Source organism: Lycium barbarum, chromosome 10 (genome assembly GCF_019175385.1).
Source record: "Lycium barbarum isolate Lr01 chromosome 10, ASM1917538v2, whole genome shotgun sequence".
In the NCBI taxonomy this organism is placed as follows: domain Eukaryota; kingdom Viridiplantae; phylum Streptophyta; class Magnoliopsida; order Solanales; family Solanaceae; genus Lycium; species Lycium barbarum.
The window spans coordinates 124213273-124233006 of NC_083346.1; the positions used below are offsets into that span (position 1 = coordinate 124213273).

Here is a 19734-nt window from a genome sequence, read left to right on the forward strand (position 1 = left end):
GTGCGCGCAAACTGATCCGAACACTACAGTGATAAAAAAAATCCTATTAAAACCAAAAAATATAATCTTACCCTGCCATCTACATCAAAATGAATAAAGTTTTCCGAAAAACTCTACTAGCGGATCGAACTCCAATAGACAAGACATTCCTCTACCAATCCCAAAGCATGAATTTCACCAATTAATTCTTGTAAGTGTTATTTGAATGAATCCAGGAAGAATAATATTTTAGAAAGGGATACATCACCAATTGCAAACCAAGCTTGAGACACAAATTAGTGAATTCCAAAAGCTTTCCTTCCCTGGTGAATTGTCCAGTGACACTTTACATCATCATGTGACCAAAAAGGTTACTACAAAATGACATGATTTTACTTTAAGGTGACACTAACACACATGCCTTTCAAGTCAAGCACAGTAAGAGTAACAAAAGTTTCATAAACTTTCTAATCAAATCCATAGGTTAAAAAAGTTCCCTAAAATTCCCATTACATCATGAGATATTTGGTGAATCATCCAACTGAATAACAATATTTAACGGTCATTTCATGTTTAAATTTTCTCCTTCATGTCTTCTTCAGTCCTACTTAAAAAGATGGTGGCCAATCAAAAACCTGAAAGTCTACATCAGTCTTTAGTCATATAAAAATGTCCTAGAAAACCAACAAACTTTATCATAAGATTCGGCATGGACCATTAATTTTTACACTCCAAAAATTATCTATGTAGTGCAGCTGCTTCATATATATAGTTTCTTTTGAAGGATCAATTTCTTCCTACTCTCAGGTGCTTAGTGGCCGTGGCTTATGCATAATTTTGCAGTATCAATCTAATGCCATAATTCGTCAGGTAAGCAGGTTAGGTTTTTGAGCTTGACCGTTGATTTTAATGCTTTATTTTTTGTCTCAAAATGATATTTATTTTGATGTATAGCATTATCATTATTATCACAATTTGACACTATACTTAATCAGTAATGGAAATAACATTAATAGGAATATAAGTCGAAACAACTTGTCTCAAATTGATAGTTACTTCACTTTTTATTTTTTAAAGACGATATCTTCCAATTGTATATGTATTTATTGTTTTTTTAAGGATGATATTATATGTATTGTTGAGGCACACTAAGTAATTATGGACATTCGTGTGAAGGATATATATATATATATATATATATATATATATATAGCTTCTTTTTGGTATAATATTTTATGAAGCAATGTCAGATGACACCCTCTTACTTGAAGGGCGTTTCAGCCCCTACTTATTTGTCCCTTGTGTTGCGCTGTGTTCTTTGCTTCAATTTGCATTTTACGTATAGTCAGGCTTAAACATCATTCAAAGCATAATTTAATTTGTTTCACAATTATATCGGCTTACACAAGAAATGAGAGGTAGTACTCTATTTATTTATATTGCTTAGTTTTTTTTTTTTTTTTTTGGGTTTATTAACTGGTGATGGAATTTTATTAAGATGATATGCTAAATAAGTTTTAAATTAATACAAACTTTTTTTTTTTTGTTGCATTTAGTTGAAAAGATGAATACAGATGAGATGAAGATTAGAGGGGAGCTCGAAAGGGATGTGGAGAGGGATTTAGAGGATGAAATTAAGGAAGGAATTTGCCAATTAGCACTAAGATTGCATAGGCTATACAAATATCAAGAGGAAAGGAACACAAAGAAATCAGTTGATGACATTCGTACAAAAGTTAAAAACACTAAAGCACTATCTGAAGTGAACATAAATATAAAGATGGAAGGAGGGACAAAGATTGAAATAAAAGAAATCAAGAAAGAAGCACGTCGGAGTTCTAAGGCGTCGAGTAACGCGCAGAGAATGGTTACTCGTCCGCCGAAATTTGACTGGACACAAAGTTTAAGGTCTGGACCGACTCCCATTACTGGTTATAATAAGATTGATAATTTCAGAAATCGAGCTAAAAGTATTGTCAATAAGAGCGGTCAACAAAATGTTGGGAAACAATCTGCCAGAGTTTTGAAGTAGATGGAGGAGAGTTTAATATTGGACGCCAATAACACAATGCTAAAGTTTATTATTGTTTTGGTCTTTCCTTAACCTAATTTTGGGATTTTATTCTTGTTTGATTCAGCAGGGGTACTATAAAGGTTGTGTGATATAATAAGCCACTAAGGAATGGCATTGACAATAACATATTTGTTGTGATTTTCTTGAATTTGAGGATTAAAGTGAATTGGTGTATACCTTTGCTCTTTCAAAGTTTACTCATTCATTCCTCATTTTACTAAAATATGTAGATATATTTATGGCTGGACAGAAGGCCCAGTGAAAAGACAATCAGGTTAAAATTTGGGCTTAATTGGTTTATGCAACCAGCCCAATGGGCCTTCACTCTGATCCTCTGTTGGAAGGCTTGTGAGAGGACACTTACAGGGCAACAGTCACCTAAACCACCCCCCGCCCCCGCCCCCACCAACTCCACCCTCACCCCATCCCTTCTGAAAAAAGAAAAACAATTTTTTCTTCTTTTTTTTTACCCCACAACATTTCCAAAAGGATCAACAATGTTCTCACTCATCGTCCACAAAACTTGAATCTCTAAAGTACATTGATCGATTGGCATTCGGCAAATTCAGAATTTAAATTTTACAGATTCAACATTTAAGATTTTAGAAGTCATTATATTTTTTTTTAAATTATGAGTTCAAACCTATTATATTTAGTATTGTTAGTAAAATTTTACACAAACTTGTATTTTGTAGAAAGTACTGGATTCAGATGAAGTCGCATTTGAATAACTGCATACGCCTGCTGGTTGGTCATGGAGATGAACTGTCACTGGAGCAAATCCCACTCGTCAGAATGATGAAAAATATTTTTTTTTCTTTATAATTGTTATCCGATGTCCATTATCTAGTTTGGGGTCTCGATAAATTCGAATTTGAGCCGTGTAAACCACATTAAAGGGGAAAGTGGGATCCCTACTAGGATTTTTTTATTATCAAATCCCGAAGCTGAAATCTCTTAGCCTATCCATCCTGCTACAACTCTAGGTGGTGCGAAATATCCAACAAAAATCAAACCAAATATAAAAGAAGATAATAGTTTATTGTTATAACTCTAGTAAAAGAACATGATGTGATTCATTGGATCAGCATGTTATATTCTTGTCTTAGCATCCACGCTTAGAAATGTGAAGCATAGTCTATAAAGTGACTTACATGCATAGACCTTAGGCTCAAAAGACTATAAAGAGAAGATCAAACGAGGATACGAGCTATTGTTGACAAACAGTTTCTTTTTTCTATTTCCTACTCGATGATTGATATGCGCATTGAGGCTTGATTGAATTTAAATTTATGTAGAAAAGTCTTATATTGAGGGTAAAAAGTTCACAAAGACGATCCCATACTCAGAATTCGAACCTAAGATCTCTGATTGAGGGTGTGAAGGTCTGAAAAACACTTTGATTTTGATTTTTTCAAATTTTATAGTAAATATTATGAAATAATAAAAATTGTTGTTTATAGTACTTTCTATGTGTATAATATATTTTCTATTAATTTTTAAAGAATTGATATCTAAATTCACATTAGAAATTAAGTGTATTGGCTCTGGTACTTTGAATTCGCCAGTTTTAGTGTGAATGAACCAAATGTATTTTTAATGACAAATAAGTACCTCCATCCCCCAGCATTTTAAGAATTAATCAAACAGTTTAGTACAGCATAATGATTCACTCCACAATGATTTCAATTTCAACCCAAATTTTGCGGGTCAAATATTTCCAACGTCCCAATCACTATTACAAATAAACTTTACAAAGATCCGAGACATACGCACCTTGCAGTATAAATGTATAAGGAACTTTCACATCATCAATATAATTTAACAGATTATAGTAGGTTATTTTATTATTCATTATTTATTGTAAGTTACTAATGAATGATTATTAAGTAAAGTTTTCTCTAATTAGCTTTTTCAACATACCCTTTTATGTAGGTCAAATTCTTTTTCATGACCGAGCATGTGGTTTTTTTTATTTTATTTTTTATAATTTGTGGCCCTAAGACTCGACCACATGACCTCTATCTACTTTGATACCTTATTAAAAAAGCGTAATTATCTCATTTACGAATTTAAAATGTTAAAGAGAACATGAGTTATACTTAATTTGTGTCTTCCACAAACGTAAAATCAATTCAAAAACCCAACATTGGAAGCCCAAGCTAACATTGTTGTTTACACCTCAAATTTCTACATCATTACCTATACTATAGGAGATGGAGCAACAACTACCTCCAATTTTCCTTGCTTAAGCTTAAAGGTGTCGTATTTCAAGTAACAAAGAAGTCAAGCTTGGAAGGCTTTATTTAATTTCCCCAATGGTAACATCACATTCACAAGAAGAAATGATATGATTACAACAACTAGGAGGCACAGTGAAACCTGAATGGGCACATCAAAACTACTATTCCATCTGATAGCAAAACAATCCCTTCGAGTCTCTTATTTGGTAGGCATTCCGACATGAATGGTTGATATTTGACAAAAGGGCAAAGGGCTAAATCTGTTCCAGATTTATTGCGAAATGAAGTAAAGTTGTCTTCCATTGATAGTTGCGGTCAAATATGTCCTTGCTGTTACTAAAATAGGCTAAATTTGTCTTTATTTTTCAAATGACGGAAACTTAGCACCCGATGATGCTACAAATCTTGCAATTAAGAATTAATTTTTGTAATGAAAAGCAAATTTGAACCTTTCGCACAGTTTGTGAGCATATTTTGCCCTTCTCCCCAGTTTTAAGTTATTTATTTATTTATTCCCGATCCCTCCTTTCTCTCTTCCCTCCACTACGTCTACCACTAATTAATCACCTTTTTTTCCTCCTTCCTCCTTGTCTCTTCTCACCACCATTGTAACCTCCATCTTCTCTTCCTTTTTCTTTTTTCTCTCTCCTCAGCTAACTCACGTAATCAATATACAACTTAAATCTATAAAATACAAAGTGCATTAGATGAGGGTCTTATCCCTAACGAAGTTTTAGTAACACAACTAGTGTTACTACAAGACAAAGGAGAAGATCATTAAATGAAGCGTAACAGTTCGCACGTAAGTCAACAACTAACCCTTTTCTGTCTTCAAACTCCAACATACTCACATACCGACACCTTTAATTTTTCTCATGTAATTCCCGTGCTTATCCATCTCTCTCTCTTCCCACCTACATACACTAATCAATGCACTTAGCATCATATATTACTAGTGTTTATTGCAAATATAATTTCGAATGTGAATCCAAGTCACACACGAATCAATACACCTAGCATCACGGTTTTGCAAACGGTTAGGAGTGACAAACGAGTGGGTCGGATCGGATATGGGCGGATTGGAAACGGATTAAATAAACAACAACAACATATTCAGTGTAATTTCATAAGTGGAGTCTGGAGAGAATAGAGTGTACACCTACCTTACCCCTAACAAAATAGGTTAAATAAAAACGGATAAAATATCTGGCTGGCTCATATTTAACACAGATAAAAAATAGGTTAACCAATGAATAATATGGATATCCATATTATCCATGATTTCATGAATAGTCAGATGAGTACACAAGCTAAAAGTCAAAATATATAAATTTAGACTCACAGAAAGCAAGAACTCATGAAAAATAATAAGGACAAATGAGTATTATCAATCTGGATTCTGGATATCCATTTTTAGTGGATAATATCTATATTTGATCCATTTTTAAATGGTCAATTATGCAGTCCATATCTAATGGGTTGGATTGGATGATCACTTATTTTTTAACCATTTTACCAGCCCTAATAAGGAGTACTTTTTCTTTTTAGAGAATCTATTTGACGCATATTTCGAATTATTTGTGTAGAAGACAATTTCCCATTATATAGTACCCCAAATTCACTTGTGCTTCTATGAGATGTCGTTCCAAACAAGTTCGGATCACTTACAATACACAAGCATTATCAAGAAAGTGATTGTTAACGATCAATTTCAAATAACAAATTAGTTTTAAAAAAATACACAACCCAATTAGGTAATCCTCTTGTAAGGGTCATTTTTATTTCTTTAGTGGAGCTGTTCAGTGCAAATTTTGGATTAGTTGAAATAAGTAAATATTGAATATCTGATAATGAACTAGTAAATATTGATGTTTGCACCTATATATAGTTAACCTTAAGGATCAATAAACTAAAGTGATATTTAACTACAATTAGGTGTTAAAAATGTATATGCAGGACATGTATTTTGTATTCATTGGCTTAATATAAACACACGATGTAGGTAAGTCTTTATTTACCTACACCGAATACTCACACCTAATTATATAAATTTACTATAATTAAGTAATTTAATGACTTATGCAAATAAGTATTCCATTACTATGCATTTATCAACTTAACGTTAATATGGAGTACAGTAAATTTTTATCCAATCACTATTGGGTAAAAAAGGAATGGTGTTAGCTTAAAAGCTTGGAGTGTGTTGCTTTGCAGAAGACACAGTGTACTGCTGTACCCCTTCGTCGAGCAACATTTTTTACGGTCCCCCCTATATGCTTATATTTACTGTTACCATGTGGTAAAAGCATATGGACAAGTTGTCAGAAATCAGGATGTAATTCCTTGGTAGTAGTCCCCTACATCTTTACCTGCCATAGCCGGTTACTATTAATATCAGTTTTTAGGTAAGAGAGAGAAATTAGATGTTAGAAATGGAAAAGTTAATGAACAACCATGCAATCTAAAGGAAAGTGTACTTGTTTCTTTGCATTACCTTTGCTTTCTGTCTCTTAATTAAGTTAAAAAGGTTCATTTTGAGGATAATGAAACGAATAGTTGGAGTCAAGATTTGAAGTTTATTTGTTCTGAACTTGAAATATTAGGTCGCTCGTTTTGGTTATTAGATTTGAGCTAGTATTGAATTAGCTGAGCGTAAATAGTTGGTAAACTTTGAGAATTAGAAAATGAGTAAGAAATTTGGTCAAACTAAAAGTGCTTATAAGTTAAAAAATCATATATTGAAATGATCAACTTATAATTTTTGGCTGACTTTTAGCTTATAAGCACTTGAAGTATTTATCGAAGGAGTAGATAAATTTAAAAAGTATTTATAAGCTAGTTTGACCAGCTTATAAACACTTTAATTATTTACCAAACGTACAGATAAATCAAAAAGTGTTTATAAAGCAGCAATTTAAAAGCTTAGCAAAACACTCCCTTACAATTACATATTTTTATATATTTAATGAATTTCTACTGCAAATACAAGCTTTAAGCAAAAAATTAATGAGTTCATATGAATCACTATGTAATATTATAACTTTGTCCTAGATATCAGAGAATGTACATCGTCGCATCAATATAGGTCCTAATGAAAATAAAATTTACGTACTATTTATTTTCTTATAATACAAAATATATGTAAGTCCAATATATGATGTTAAATATATAAAATTTGTTGGAATATGAGGAACATAATTGGTTTAGGTGGGGGATATCAAGTTTGGGAAAATTTAGGTTAATGTGATATATTAGGAAAAGCCTAAAATCGAGAACGTGCATCATTATTGCGCATAGTGAACAAAACAATGGATGAGAGATCTCCAAGCTTGTACTATTGTGCAATAGGGGAAGAATGTGATTAGCTTGAAAGAAAGATAAAAGAAAAAAAGAAAAAAAAAAATATTTCATAGCACAAAATTAAATCAATCAAGTCCTAAAATAAATATCGATATGCAGAGCTAAAAGGAACCCTCGAGATGAATATAATGTTGTTAATACTATAATTTAGTTAATTTTATGTTTAAATATGCATTAGTTCACAACATTAATAAGACCAATCAGTGGCGGAGCCAAAATTTTCATTATGTGAGTTCAAATATAAAAAAATAAACATACGAAAAAGTCAAAGGGAGTTCAACATCTACCATATATACATAACAATTAATTTTAATCATGTATAAACAATATTTTTTCCGTGGAAGGGGGTTCGGAACCCCCTCGGCCCTATCTAGCTCCGCCCCTGAGACCAACGATTCGAAGGTTTTTGCGAGTCGGATAGAGATTTTTTTTATTTGTTTAACTTTTAAAGATCTTAGTATTAAACTTATTACAATATTTACTACAATCTTAATAAATTATTACGCATAAATTTATATTTAACATCAAAAATACTGAATTCAAATAAACTTATGCTATAAAGCTGCATCTAAAATTTATACTTTATGTATTTAACATTTAAGGTTCTTAGCATATTGGAGTTAAAATTTACATGTTCAGAGGCTCAGAACTATTAATTGATGCAATCTTAGTTAACTTTTACACATAAATTTAGCATCAAAAGTATTGAATTCAGATAAGCTCAATACTGTAAAACTGCATTCATATGTCAATCAGGTAATTTATAATCAAACAAATATTTATGACTTGCATTACACTATAAATTTAAAAAAACCTATCTTTTTAAATTTACGTGTCTAATTAAATACCACAACGTAAATTACTACGACAGAAGAGTACATAGGTGGTGAATTTAAGTGGATAAGTCAACCAACAAATTACTCTTTCCGTTCACTTTTATTTGTCTATTTTTAACTTTACACACTCCTACTCCTTAAGAAGTAATAAATAAAGTGCTTAATTTATCAATATATTCATATTAATTGGTGCATATTTTTATTGGATTTGAAAATTTTGAAGTAAGTATTTAATACTATGGGTAAAACATTTTTCTCTTAATATGCTAGAGTCATAAATAAAAGTAAAAATCTATTTTAAAAATATCGGACAAGTAAAAGTAAACGAAATGAGTAGTACTTACATACTTACATTAACAGAAATAAAAAAAAAAACAGAAAATTAATTACTACAAGGAAAACCGGCATTTCATAGTTGCCGGTGTTTGTTGTTATGTGATTTTTTTTCACTTACACATATCATCCATTATATATACACAATACAATATGATTATTTAACTAAAACAATCATGGATGAGTTCTCAGACCAAGAAGAAAACCAAACCCAAGTACCACCACAACCAACAAAAACACCTAGTCCTCCTCAACTCGAACCATTAACGGCGTTTAACACGTGGCAGCACCACAACAAAAACAACAACAAACCTAAGTACAAAGAATGTTTAAAAAACCACGCCGTTAGTATAGGCGGTCACGCTGTTGATGGTTGTTGTGAATTTCTTCCTTCAGGTGAAGATGGTTCTATTGATTCACTCAAATGTGCCGCCTGTAACTGTCACCGTAATTTTCATAGGAAAGTGGTTATTAGTGGTGGTGAAACGACAGCGTTTGTTATGCCAAGTTATTATAGAAGTTTACCACCACCAACACCACAAACAGCAGCAGCAGCTTGTGGGTATTTACAGTACCACGTGGCAACACATCAGAGGCCGTTAGCTTTACCGTCAACTTGTGGTGGGAGTGGTGTGTATCGTGAGGATCAAGAGGACATGTCCGGAGGTAATTTTTTTTTTTTTTTGAATAAAAATAATGGTCCAAAACACACTTAAATTATTGTTTTTCGCTAGTTTCGCACCTCTCTAACTATCTGCTTTTTCCTTTTTCTTATCTGAACTATTAATAATTCAAGGAGGAAAAAGGAACAACTCATAGTTAAAATGTGTTTTAATATTGATGATAGTTTAGGTAGAAAATGAATAGCCATTAGCTGAGATGGGACACTTGCTAAAAAACTATAGTTGAGGTATGTTTTTACCTTTAACTTAGAAAATTTTAGTTCAAATTTTTATGCATGGCTGGTGCAAAAATATTTACACCGTGAAAGTAATTACAAGTATAATTTCTATGATAACATTTGTTTATAAAATGGTCTCAAACACCTTTAAACTATCATTTCTTTCGTGAGCTTCAACTATCCGTTGTTCATTTTCCCTTCCTAAACTATGATCATCTATGTATTAAACACAGTTATCAGATTGCCTTTTCTCAACCTCAACTATGGTATTAAGGTGTGTTTTAATGTATAGATGGTGATAGTTCAGGTAATAAAAAGGGACAACTGATAGTTAAGGTGTGAAACTCATGAAAGAGAAGATAGTTCAAGTGTGTTTTTTTGCTATTAACTCAAAATTTTTAGTTCAAATTTTATGCTTTGGCAGTGAAATAGAATTTACACTATCATTTTAAAAGTAATTACAAGTATAATATTTATGATAATATTAATTTAAAACATGATAATTGACATGGTCTTTTTGGTAATTAATTTTTTATTACCCAAGTAAATAAATTTACAGCTCAATAAAGAACAATAAAACTAGACATTTTATGTAGTAATCTGGACATAAGTCACAAGTGTATATATAATGCTAGTTTTGGATTCATGTGAGCTCTGAAGAATACTTCTAGTAATTCTTCTGGTTGATATACTTAACATGTTATTACAAATTAAATTATACTGATAATGTGAAAATATTTTTGAATTAATAAGTCAAAAAAAATGTTTTTAATAATTCAAAAAACTATTTTTAGTCATTCTTCTATTATATTAGGAGATTAGGGGATGGAATTACAAGGTGGACAATTTAACTTTCACCACCAAGGTGAAAGAACTTAGATAGTATCAACTGGACTGCTAAAATTTTCCACCTAAATTGACTTGTGTTATGGCTTCAAAAAAATAAAAAACTTTTCTTGGATCAAAATTGGAGCTGACATACACTTAATATGTAAAAAGAAACTATACCAAACTCAATTGTTGTCCTGTTTAAAAATTGAGAACTCATAAATTTAAAAACTAGAATTCGACTCAGCAAACTAAGTGTGTGGAAGATTCAGTTGGACTATACAATTAAACTATACGGTGGTAATTGTGTGGATCGTTTAAAAGTTTAAGTGGTTACATGAAATATTTTTATTTATTTAATTATATCTTCAACAGGTAGTGGCTCGAAGAAGCGGTTTCGGACAAAATTTAGCCAAGAACAAAAGGAGAAAATGCAAGAAGTGGCTGATAAATTGGGGTGGCGAATACAAAGGGAAGATGAAGAATTGGTGCAACAATTGTGCAATGAGACTGGAATTAGAAGGCAAGTGTTCAAAGTTTGGATGCATAACAACAAGCACACTCTTGGTAAAAAAACCCTAGAACCAAATAAAGAATAAACAAGCTCCATTATTTTTAGTTATTTTGTTAATATTATGTTAGATATGAATTAAGTACTTATTTTGCATCTGGGAGTTCAATTAATCCACGTATTTTAGTGTTAGAAGAGGAAGACGGAATTAATTTCATATGCTGGGTAGCTGGGAATATTTCTTCTTTAATTATTCTCAGTAGTAGTTAATATTAGTGGTAGGCCAAGACTGCTCATTTCTTGTACTAATTCCACTTGTTTACTTGGAAATTTTCGGTGCATGTTAAGGTGGATACGTTAAATACATCATTATGTTTGTTAGTTCTTCCAGATTATATGTGGTTAAGATTTGCAATTATTAGCTTCCGCATGTCGTTCTGATTAGTTTGATCTCAACAGAAAGAGGTGATCAAAGGGTAACCGATTGCGAATATAGTTTTGTGGCGACTTTAATAACCTTTTGTAGCAAGCTTAGTTGCTACTAATGATTTACTTTGTGGCAGCTATTATTAGGCGTCACGAAAAAACATTCGGTATCGAAATTACTTAAAGCAACCCTATGAGTCCAATTTCTTGTAGTGCACATCTCTGCTTACTTTTCCCTAAGGTTTTTGCTTTAAGAAGGTGTTCATTAATTTGATGTAAGCTAGGTAGGTAGAGGAAGTTTATTTATCTAAGCTAATCTTTCTGAAAAGTGATTATGTGGTTTTTTAAAAGAGAGTTGTGTCGGGACAGCTTGCACACACTTCAATTATATTTTTGAATATTTGTTATTTTTTATCAGCATAGATATCAAGTAGCCCAACAGGCAAGACAAATAAAAAAACATCATTTCTTTTTCTGCTGATATTTGACTTGTAATTTTAGATTTTGCACCTACGATAAGTAAGATACACAATCGTTAAAGGAATTGAGTCATGAAACAATTTTCTACTTTTTTTTAACCCTCCATTTAATGTGGATGGTGTGGTTTAGTTCTCCATAGTCATAAAAACCAATGCATGGGTTCTTCAATAATCTTTATCTCCACCATCCTCTTCCAGAAGGTACTTTCTGTTTTAAATATACTAACTCTACATGAAAATGTTTAATTCTAGTGCAATTCCATAAGGTGTCGTTTGGACTTATCCAATAATTTCTCGGGATGATGATGATGAATTATTTCAATTTTCTTCTCCTAAAACTTTATGGTAATGTCAGATTAGTAGATTGTTTAAAAGAAAACTTAATATTTTTAAAAGAATGAGAGATGATTGATTTTGTCATAGGTGAAGGAAGAAAACAGAAAAAGAACAAAGATGTTTGATCATAGATAGGTGTGCAATGTTCCTAGGGAAGGGAAGAGCTGAAATAAGATTAATTATTTTTCATAAATTAATTACATAGTTTTACATTTTTCTTGGAAATGAACATTTTGATATTTGCAACAGTAAAGTCCACAATCACAATATATTCCAGAAAGTCGATAGATCCAAAGCTTAATTCCATTTCTCTTTTTATTTTTTATTTTTAAAATCTGCTTTTTATTCTCTTTCTGCTTCTTCTTCGATCTCATTCCTAACTTTTTCTTTTTGATGTTCTGAAAGGAACATGTGGGCATTACTGCAACATAGCAGTCGCATGCAGTACAATATTCCTACATATTTAATTTTGTTCTTCTTGTGCTTTTGTATATGAAACATCTCTATTGTGGCTATCTGCATTTTGTGACTTACAATATCTAATGATCGAAGAATGTTTCTCCTTAAAATGAAAAAGAAGTAAGACAATCCAATTATTAGGAAAAATTAGAATATTAGTAGCATTTGAAAAAAGTTCTTGGTGTGGGGGTGGGTGGATTCACAAATAATGAGGAAAAAAATGGTATGGTTTGGGTGGAATTAAAATAGAGTTTTAAGTAATATACTCGTGCGTGTAAATATTTTTTTGTATCATCATGTCTATTTATATGTTATAGCAGGTAACATACCTTATTTTTAAAATTTCGAATTCCACATTACAATGAGGCTTGACATTTATATGTTATAACAGGTAACATACCTTATTTTTAAAGTTTTGGAATTCCACATTATAACGAGGCTTACTTGTAGATAACCTTTGGATGATCATATAACGTAACAAATCATTTGCACCAACATAGTAACATGTTCTATAAAAATTTAAACTCATTATTGCACTTAGGTCTACTATATGGAGCTATGACTCATTAAAAGAATTACTCCATCCAAGTTAGAGAATCACTTCAATCAAGGAGATCTTATAAACCATCAGGTATTCGGTACTAATTAATTTGATTAATTCATATTCTTATCGTATAAGATTCATTAAAGGGGAAAACATTCACTATTAGGGATTTCTTCATTCTAAAAGTTCAAATCCGAGGCATTTTATTAAGGTAAAAAAAGTTCTATCCATTTCATCACCCCCTTGATGGTGTAAAAATTTGTTAACAAAGAAATAAAAGTTGTGCAATTTTATAATTGAAGATTAAATGAGCTTAAATCGAATACATGAGAATGTTTAGCTCTAATCTTCCCAATTAAGAACCATTTCATGATCATTATTTTCTGGAAATCAACCCAGTGAATAATTACCATGTATATGTGCTCTTACATGTCCTTGATTATTAAGCTAGAAGACAATATATAGAGTACAAAAAGCTATAAAGAGCAAGAAATTATTATGTAGTAAGCATATAAGTTAGCAAGAATTGCAATAAGGTTTGCAGTAACTGCAAAAAAGGTACTGAACACTGACAGAATTCATGTGATCCCTTAAACATAGCCAACTCGGATGGAAAGACCTATGACTAGACATTCTACCTCACAAATAACCAGTAAAAATTTATCCAATAATTTAGTGTTTATACTTAACTAATAAACGTAAAATATTTAATTTTCATCATACAGCCACTTAAAACTTAACTATGATTGAGGATCGATTGTGATACTCTTTCTGTCTCAATTTATGTGACCGTATTTGTTGGTCATAGATTATAAGAAAGAAAAAAGTATGTTTGAAACTTTTTATCTAAATAAATTGTAGATATCCATGTCACCAAGTGACTCTAAATTATCTCATTAAGGCTGATATGAGAAGTTAAAGTTAAATTATTTTAAACTAGGCCAAAGTCATATATGGACCCCTGAATTTGTTCTGATTTTTCATTTAGATCCCCAAACTGAAACGTTGACCATCTGAACCCCCGAACATAAGATAAACTGTGCCATTTGAACCCCTCGTGCCAGCTGGGCACACGCGTGAAGCTCACTGCTTTAAATAGAGCGTGAGAGACCAAATTTTTTCTTTTTAAAATTTTTTAATCATTAAAAATTAATTTTTTTTATGAAAAAAAAATTAATTTTAACAAAAATTCTATTTAAATAATTAAAAATTTTGAAAAACCCAACCCATCCTCTCCGATAGCCCACTTCACCACCGACACTTCCGCCGCCGCCGCTTTCTTTTTTAAAATTTTTAATCATTAAAAATTAATTTTAACATGCTCTATTTAAATAATTCAAAAAAATTGAAAAACCCAACCCATCCTCTCCGATAGCCTACTTTACCGCCGCCACTGCCTCCTCCACCGCCGCCGCCACTTTCTTTTTTAAAATTTTTAATCATTAAAAATTAATTTTAACAAAAACTCTATTTTAAAATCTATTTAAATAATTAAAAAAAATTGAAAAACCCAACCCATCCTCTCCGATAGCCCACTTCACCGCCGCCATTGCCGCCGCTGCTCCACTTCAAAATCTATTTAAATAAATCTCTGAGGAAAAACGACACCATTTTTTTAATTATTTAAATAGATTTTGAAGTGGCAACGGCGGTGGGGGCAGCGGCGGTAGTGGCAGCGGTGAAGTGGGCTATCGGAGAGGATGAGTTGGGTTTTTCAATTTTTTTAATTATTTAAATAGATTTTAAAATAGAGTTTTTGTTAAAAAAAAAAAAAAATTGTTGACATGGCTTATTATTTTTTTTTTATATAAAAGGTAACATGACAGGGTTTATTTTTATTGGTCTATTTTTCCATGTCATAGCAAGTTAGCTTCACGCGTGTGCCCAGCTGGCATGAGGAGTTCAAATGACACAGTTTATCTTATATTCAGGGGTTCAGATAGTCAACATTTCAGTTGGGGGTCTAAATGGAAAATTAGGACAAGTTCAGGGGTCCATCTTTGACTTTGGCCTTTAAACTATGAAAACATGTCTGTCTTTTCAGGATTTTTTTTCGTTCGACGCGTGTCCACTGAACAATATCCAATAATGTGCTCCAACTAATGTGATTCACGATAAGTAAGACCATTAAAAGGAAAAGTGCTTCCCACTAGATTTGTTTTTCATACCCAAGATCAAGTTCGAGACCTCTAATTAATTGGTCATCCCCGATTAGATGTGAAACGATGATAAGACCGCCAATCAAATCGGGGCGTGGTCCAGCATGGATTTTGGGGTGGGGGAGGGGGGTGCAAAGCCAGAACTAGATCACTAGAAACAGAATGGCTACTAAGCAATCGGATAAAGTAGTAAGGAAGACACTGACTGCATGGGAAACTCCTCAAGTGATAGCGTATATTTAAGTTGTTACATTTAAAAAGCTCGTAGTTAGTCTTTGGGATAGACGGGCTGGTTCCCCCTAGATATGTACATACCCGTCTTCTTGTCCTTCCAATGAGACCCAAGTAATATGCATTTCACTTCAATTTTTAACTACTAAAATTGAGTTGAAATATCTAATTTTATTTAAACATTGAGTGCAAATAAATATTCATTCAAATACTCTTAATATCGAGTCCGGAACCTAAAAGACCCAACAAATGAGCAAAGTAACATAAGTACCCCATAGAAAAAAGAAATTACAGAAGTATCTTTAACACACTATTTTTATGCGTTATACGGTGACTAGACTAACGGCCCCCGTTAAAACTCGTTACCCGGACTCCTTAATATCCCCCACCCACCCACTCATCCTCCAATACTCCATAGGATTCACACACTCACAAATCAAAATAGCTGAGTGTTTCTGTATTGTTGTCAGCTGGAGGGAAACCAATTATACAAGGCAGCTAGCACTAGCACTAACAGGCCAGCATATATTTCTGCATTTGGAGTTTGCTGAAACAGATAAAAATTAGACAGATCGAAAAACACATCACTTCTTTTCTCTTGTTATGTCACTCTACTTCTCTGTCATACGTTACCCTCTTCACCTTATCATTACTATTATTCCGGTCCCCCCCCTCCCCCCCCCCCCCCCCTCCCTCTTTTCTTCAGCCGAATTTAGGAGCCGTTTGGACATGATTTGAAATTATGTTTGGACATGTAATTTAAATATCTTAAGTTGTATGTTCTCTTATAAACATAAAAACCCACAAGTTGTGAAAACTATCAAAACATTCTCAATTTTTATACAATCTTACCAAATGAGCAAGTCATAGTTCAGAATAAAATTAATACGCTAATAGGAGGCCTTTTTAAAAAATATAACATCAATTGATCAAACTTTAGTTCAATTAAAACCGAAAATTTAACATGAACAGTAATGTAACTACTCTGCTTGCATTATTTCATTGCAATATCGTTTTAAATCTTTTAACCTTATCTGACCCCCTTTTTATGCTTCTATTGAGCCGAGGGTCTCTCGGAAACAGCCATCCTATCTTGGTAGGAGTAAGGTCTGCGTACATTATACCCTCCCCAGACCCCAAGATGTGGGATTTCACTGGGTTGTTGTAGTAATGTAACTACTCTCTAATATAATCCTCACTTGGTAGACATAAAATAAAGATTGGTAGAAGTTAATGAGGTTGGTAATGGTTGGTAGGAGTAATTGTTAAAAATATTTACCAACTCATGGGTCTTCTTTTTATAAATATATATGGGTCAAGTTTTATATTTAAAATTTTTGAAACCCCAAATCATGTCTTTTTGGATGTTTGGAGTTTCAAACCATGGTTTGAAACTATGAGATGAAATACATGTCTAAACGCGGGCTTCATCTCATGGTTTCAAACCGCATATCCAAACGTCTACTTACTCTCTCCATTTTAATTTATATGATACAAAATTTCAAAAAGAAAGAGATATTTTAAATAGTTCATGGTATTAAATTAAATACTCCATATATTTTAATTTATATGATATACTTTCTTTTTTAGTCTGTCACAAATAAAATATATTTTTAAATTTAAAAAATAATAAACTTTACATTTTTCATTTTCACTCTTAATAAGAAGATCTATAACCACATTGTTATGGACATGTTCAAGGCGGCATGTTTAAAAGTGTTATAGCCACAAGTTTCAAAAAAGTTCGTTCTTTTCTTAAATTCGGTGTCAATTAAAACTATGTTGCATAATTTGAAATAAAATTAGAATGTCATAATATTCATGTGACTATAAATTTTTTGAAATATGTGATTTTAAACATGTTAGAGAGTGAATTTATCAGTACCCTTTGAAGTAAATAATCCGCTTTAGTATCATCAACAGATACAGAAAAAATAGTTTTTATGTTTTTTTTTTTTTTTTTTGTGGATTCTCCCTAGGAAACATTAGTGTGATTATAAAAGGTTGTTATTAAGGGAAAAGGAAAAATTTAGTCAAATTTATATAAAAAGCCACTGCTTGGCCAATTGTTTTATATTTTCTTGATTCGATCACCCGTACACTTAATGATCTTCCTTTAGTAATGCTTTACACTGTTTCTTGTCCCTTGCAATATACTGTAGTAGCTTTTGCACACTAATTGCAATAGTGAGGATCACTTAAAAATTCTATTGATAGAGACAGGACGAGGAAAAGATTATGGACCCACTCACAAGATATTACAATTTGCTGTGATTTCATCTTAAAATTAATCACATGTAGGGACGGCAATATAATAAATGGGGGATAATTCAATGACAAAAAGTTTGCATCATTTTGGTAAAAATGGGTACAAAGAGGGGAAGATGTAGTCCCACTGAAGTTGTAAATCTAACTAAAATAGGTATATATTGCCCATCTGTTTCACATAAAATTTCAAAAAAAAAAAAGTGTTTGAAGTATTTGATTTTTATAGCCAGGGGTGGCAACATTAGCCCAGGAAAACATGACCCCCCGTCCAAGTTTGGGCGATCATTGACATACTCATTTATTAGCTCAACTCATTTTAGTTCACAAAAGGTTGGGCTGATATCCGACCCAAATTGAAGAATGAGAAATCTTTCAAAGTATTTTCAAATGGACTTTTTTTTATTTGATATGTTATAAATAGTCATAGTAAAGAAAATTCTTTTTATTAGGAACTAAAAATTATTAAAAAAAAACAAACAAGGAAAATTAAAATTTAGTAAGAATTGAGTTGGTTGAGTTATGAATTCATTTCAGTCCAAGTAACGGACCCCTTCATTTATTAGCTAAACTATTTTAACCGGTCCAAATTCAAATCAAACCGACATAATATAGCATTAAAAGAATAGAGAAAGGCATTAAATAGGGATGTGAACATCATGAGTTGTTGAGGCCATGTGAAGGCAGCAACAAATGTTTAGGGTATATAGTGGTGACCTCATTGAAGTAGGTTTTGGCCCCGTTTTATGGTGTACTTTAGAGTTATTTAAAGAGAGTCAAATAAGTTCTAAAAATAGGGTGACAGTCAGAAATGCTTCCTCCATTAGCATCCAGCTTGCACACATATAGAAAAAATAACTCTTTTCTTGACATTTAATAATACTATCCACAAAAAACATCCTAGCTTGAATTTCAACTTTCAAATCTTTTTTACATCATTACTTTACTGTTTCTGAATTTGAATTTTGATTTCCCAAAATTTTGAAGTGAAATTTGCGTACTTAACTGTGCTTAAATTTTTGTCTTTCAACTAGGGTATATTTGAGTTTTAACTTTAATTTTGTGCCTTTCAAAGTTCAGATACTATTTTTGGTGCATACACTAATATCCATAAAATTTTCATATCTTTGTGCCTTCGCTCGAAAAACTTAGAAGGTTGGACAAGCAAAATAAACCTTTTACATGACAATTCGTGTAATTATATGAGGACAGATTTTGGCATGTTAAAGTCAAGATAATGTTAAAGTCAAGATACGAGTTCAATAGCTCAGTATCCCACAATAAGCACGAGTTGCTAAATTAGCGTGCTCAACTAAAAATGACACAAGCTATGTAGCCACTTGTGATGATATTGTTTAAAATAGCGAGTTGCTAAATTGTCAAACCAATTTGATCCAAATTTGATCACATTTATGTAAAAATCATCAAAATCTCTATTGCACAATTTTAAATTAAGATAAACTTTGAGAAGAAAAGATAGAAATGACATTGCGTAAGCATAAATTATTAAATTTGACCTAAATAGTCATATAAATTTACCTCATTTGAATCATTGTGATCAAAATAGTGTGGCAAAAAGACCTTATATATTTAAAATCTATTTAAAGTTTGGTTAGTGTTTGCAATTGCAGACCTGCGTTATTGTATTGCAAATTTATATATATATTTCGACTCAGACTATATATAAATTAAATTAGGTTATCATAAAAATGTATATAAACTTGTAACAAACACCAATAACACATACATACGCCAGACATATATATATAG

General features: G+C 31.9%; 2 protein-coding genes across 2 annotated transcripts; both read left to right on the top strand.

Annotated features, from left to right (window-relative positions):
• The first annotated feature begins 668 nt into the window (after nt 1-668).
• Nucleotides 669-2294, top strand: LOC132615272 (uncharacterized). Its single transcript, XM_060329840.1, has 2 exons — nt 669-849; nt 1536-2294. The coding sequence occupies exon 2, from the start codon at nt 1544-1546 to the stop codon at nt 2009-2011; it is 468 nt and encodes a 155-aa protein (XP_060185823.1). The 5' UTR covers nt 669-849; nt 1536-1543; the 3' UTR covers nt 2012-2294.
• A 6676-nt stretch (nt 2295-8970) lies between these two features.
• LOC132615865 (zinc-finger homeodomain protein 2-like) lies at nt 8971-11460 on the top strand. The gene is made up of 2 exons (XM_060330460.1): nt 8971-9491; nt 10930-11460. The coding sequence occupies exons 1-2, from the start codon at nt 9002-9004 to the stop codon at nt 11151-11153; spliced, it is 714 nt and encodes a 237-aa protein (XP_060186443.1). The 5' UTR covers nt 8971-9001; the 3' UTR covers nt 11154-11460.
• The last annotated feature ends 8274 nt before the right edge of the window (nt 11461-19734 follow it).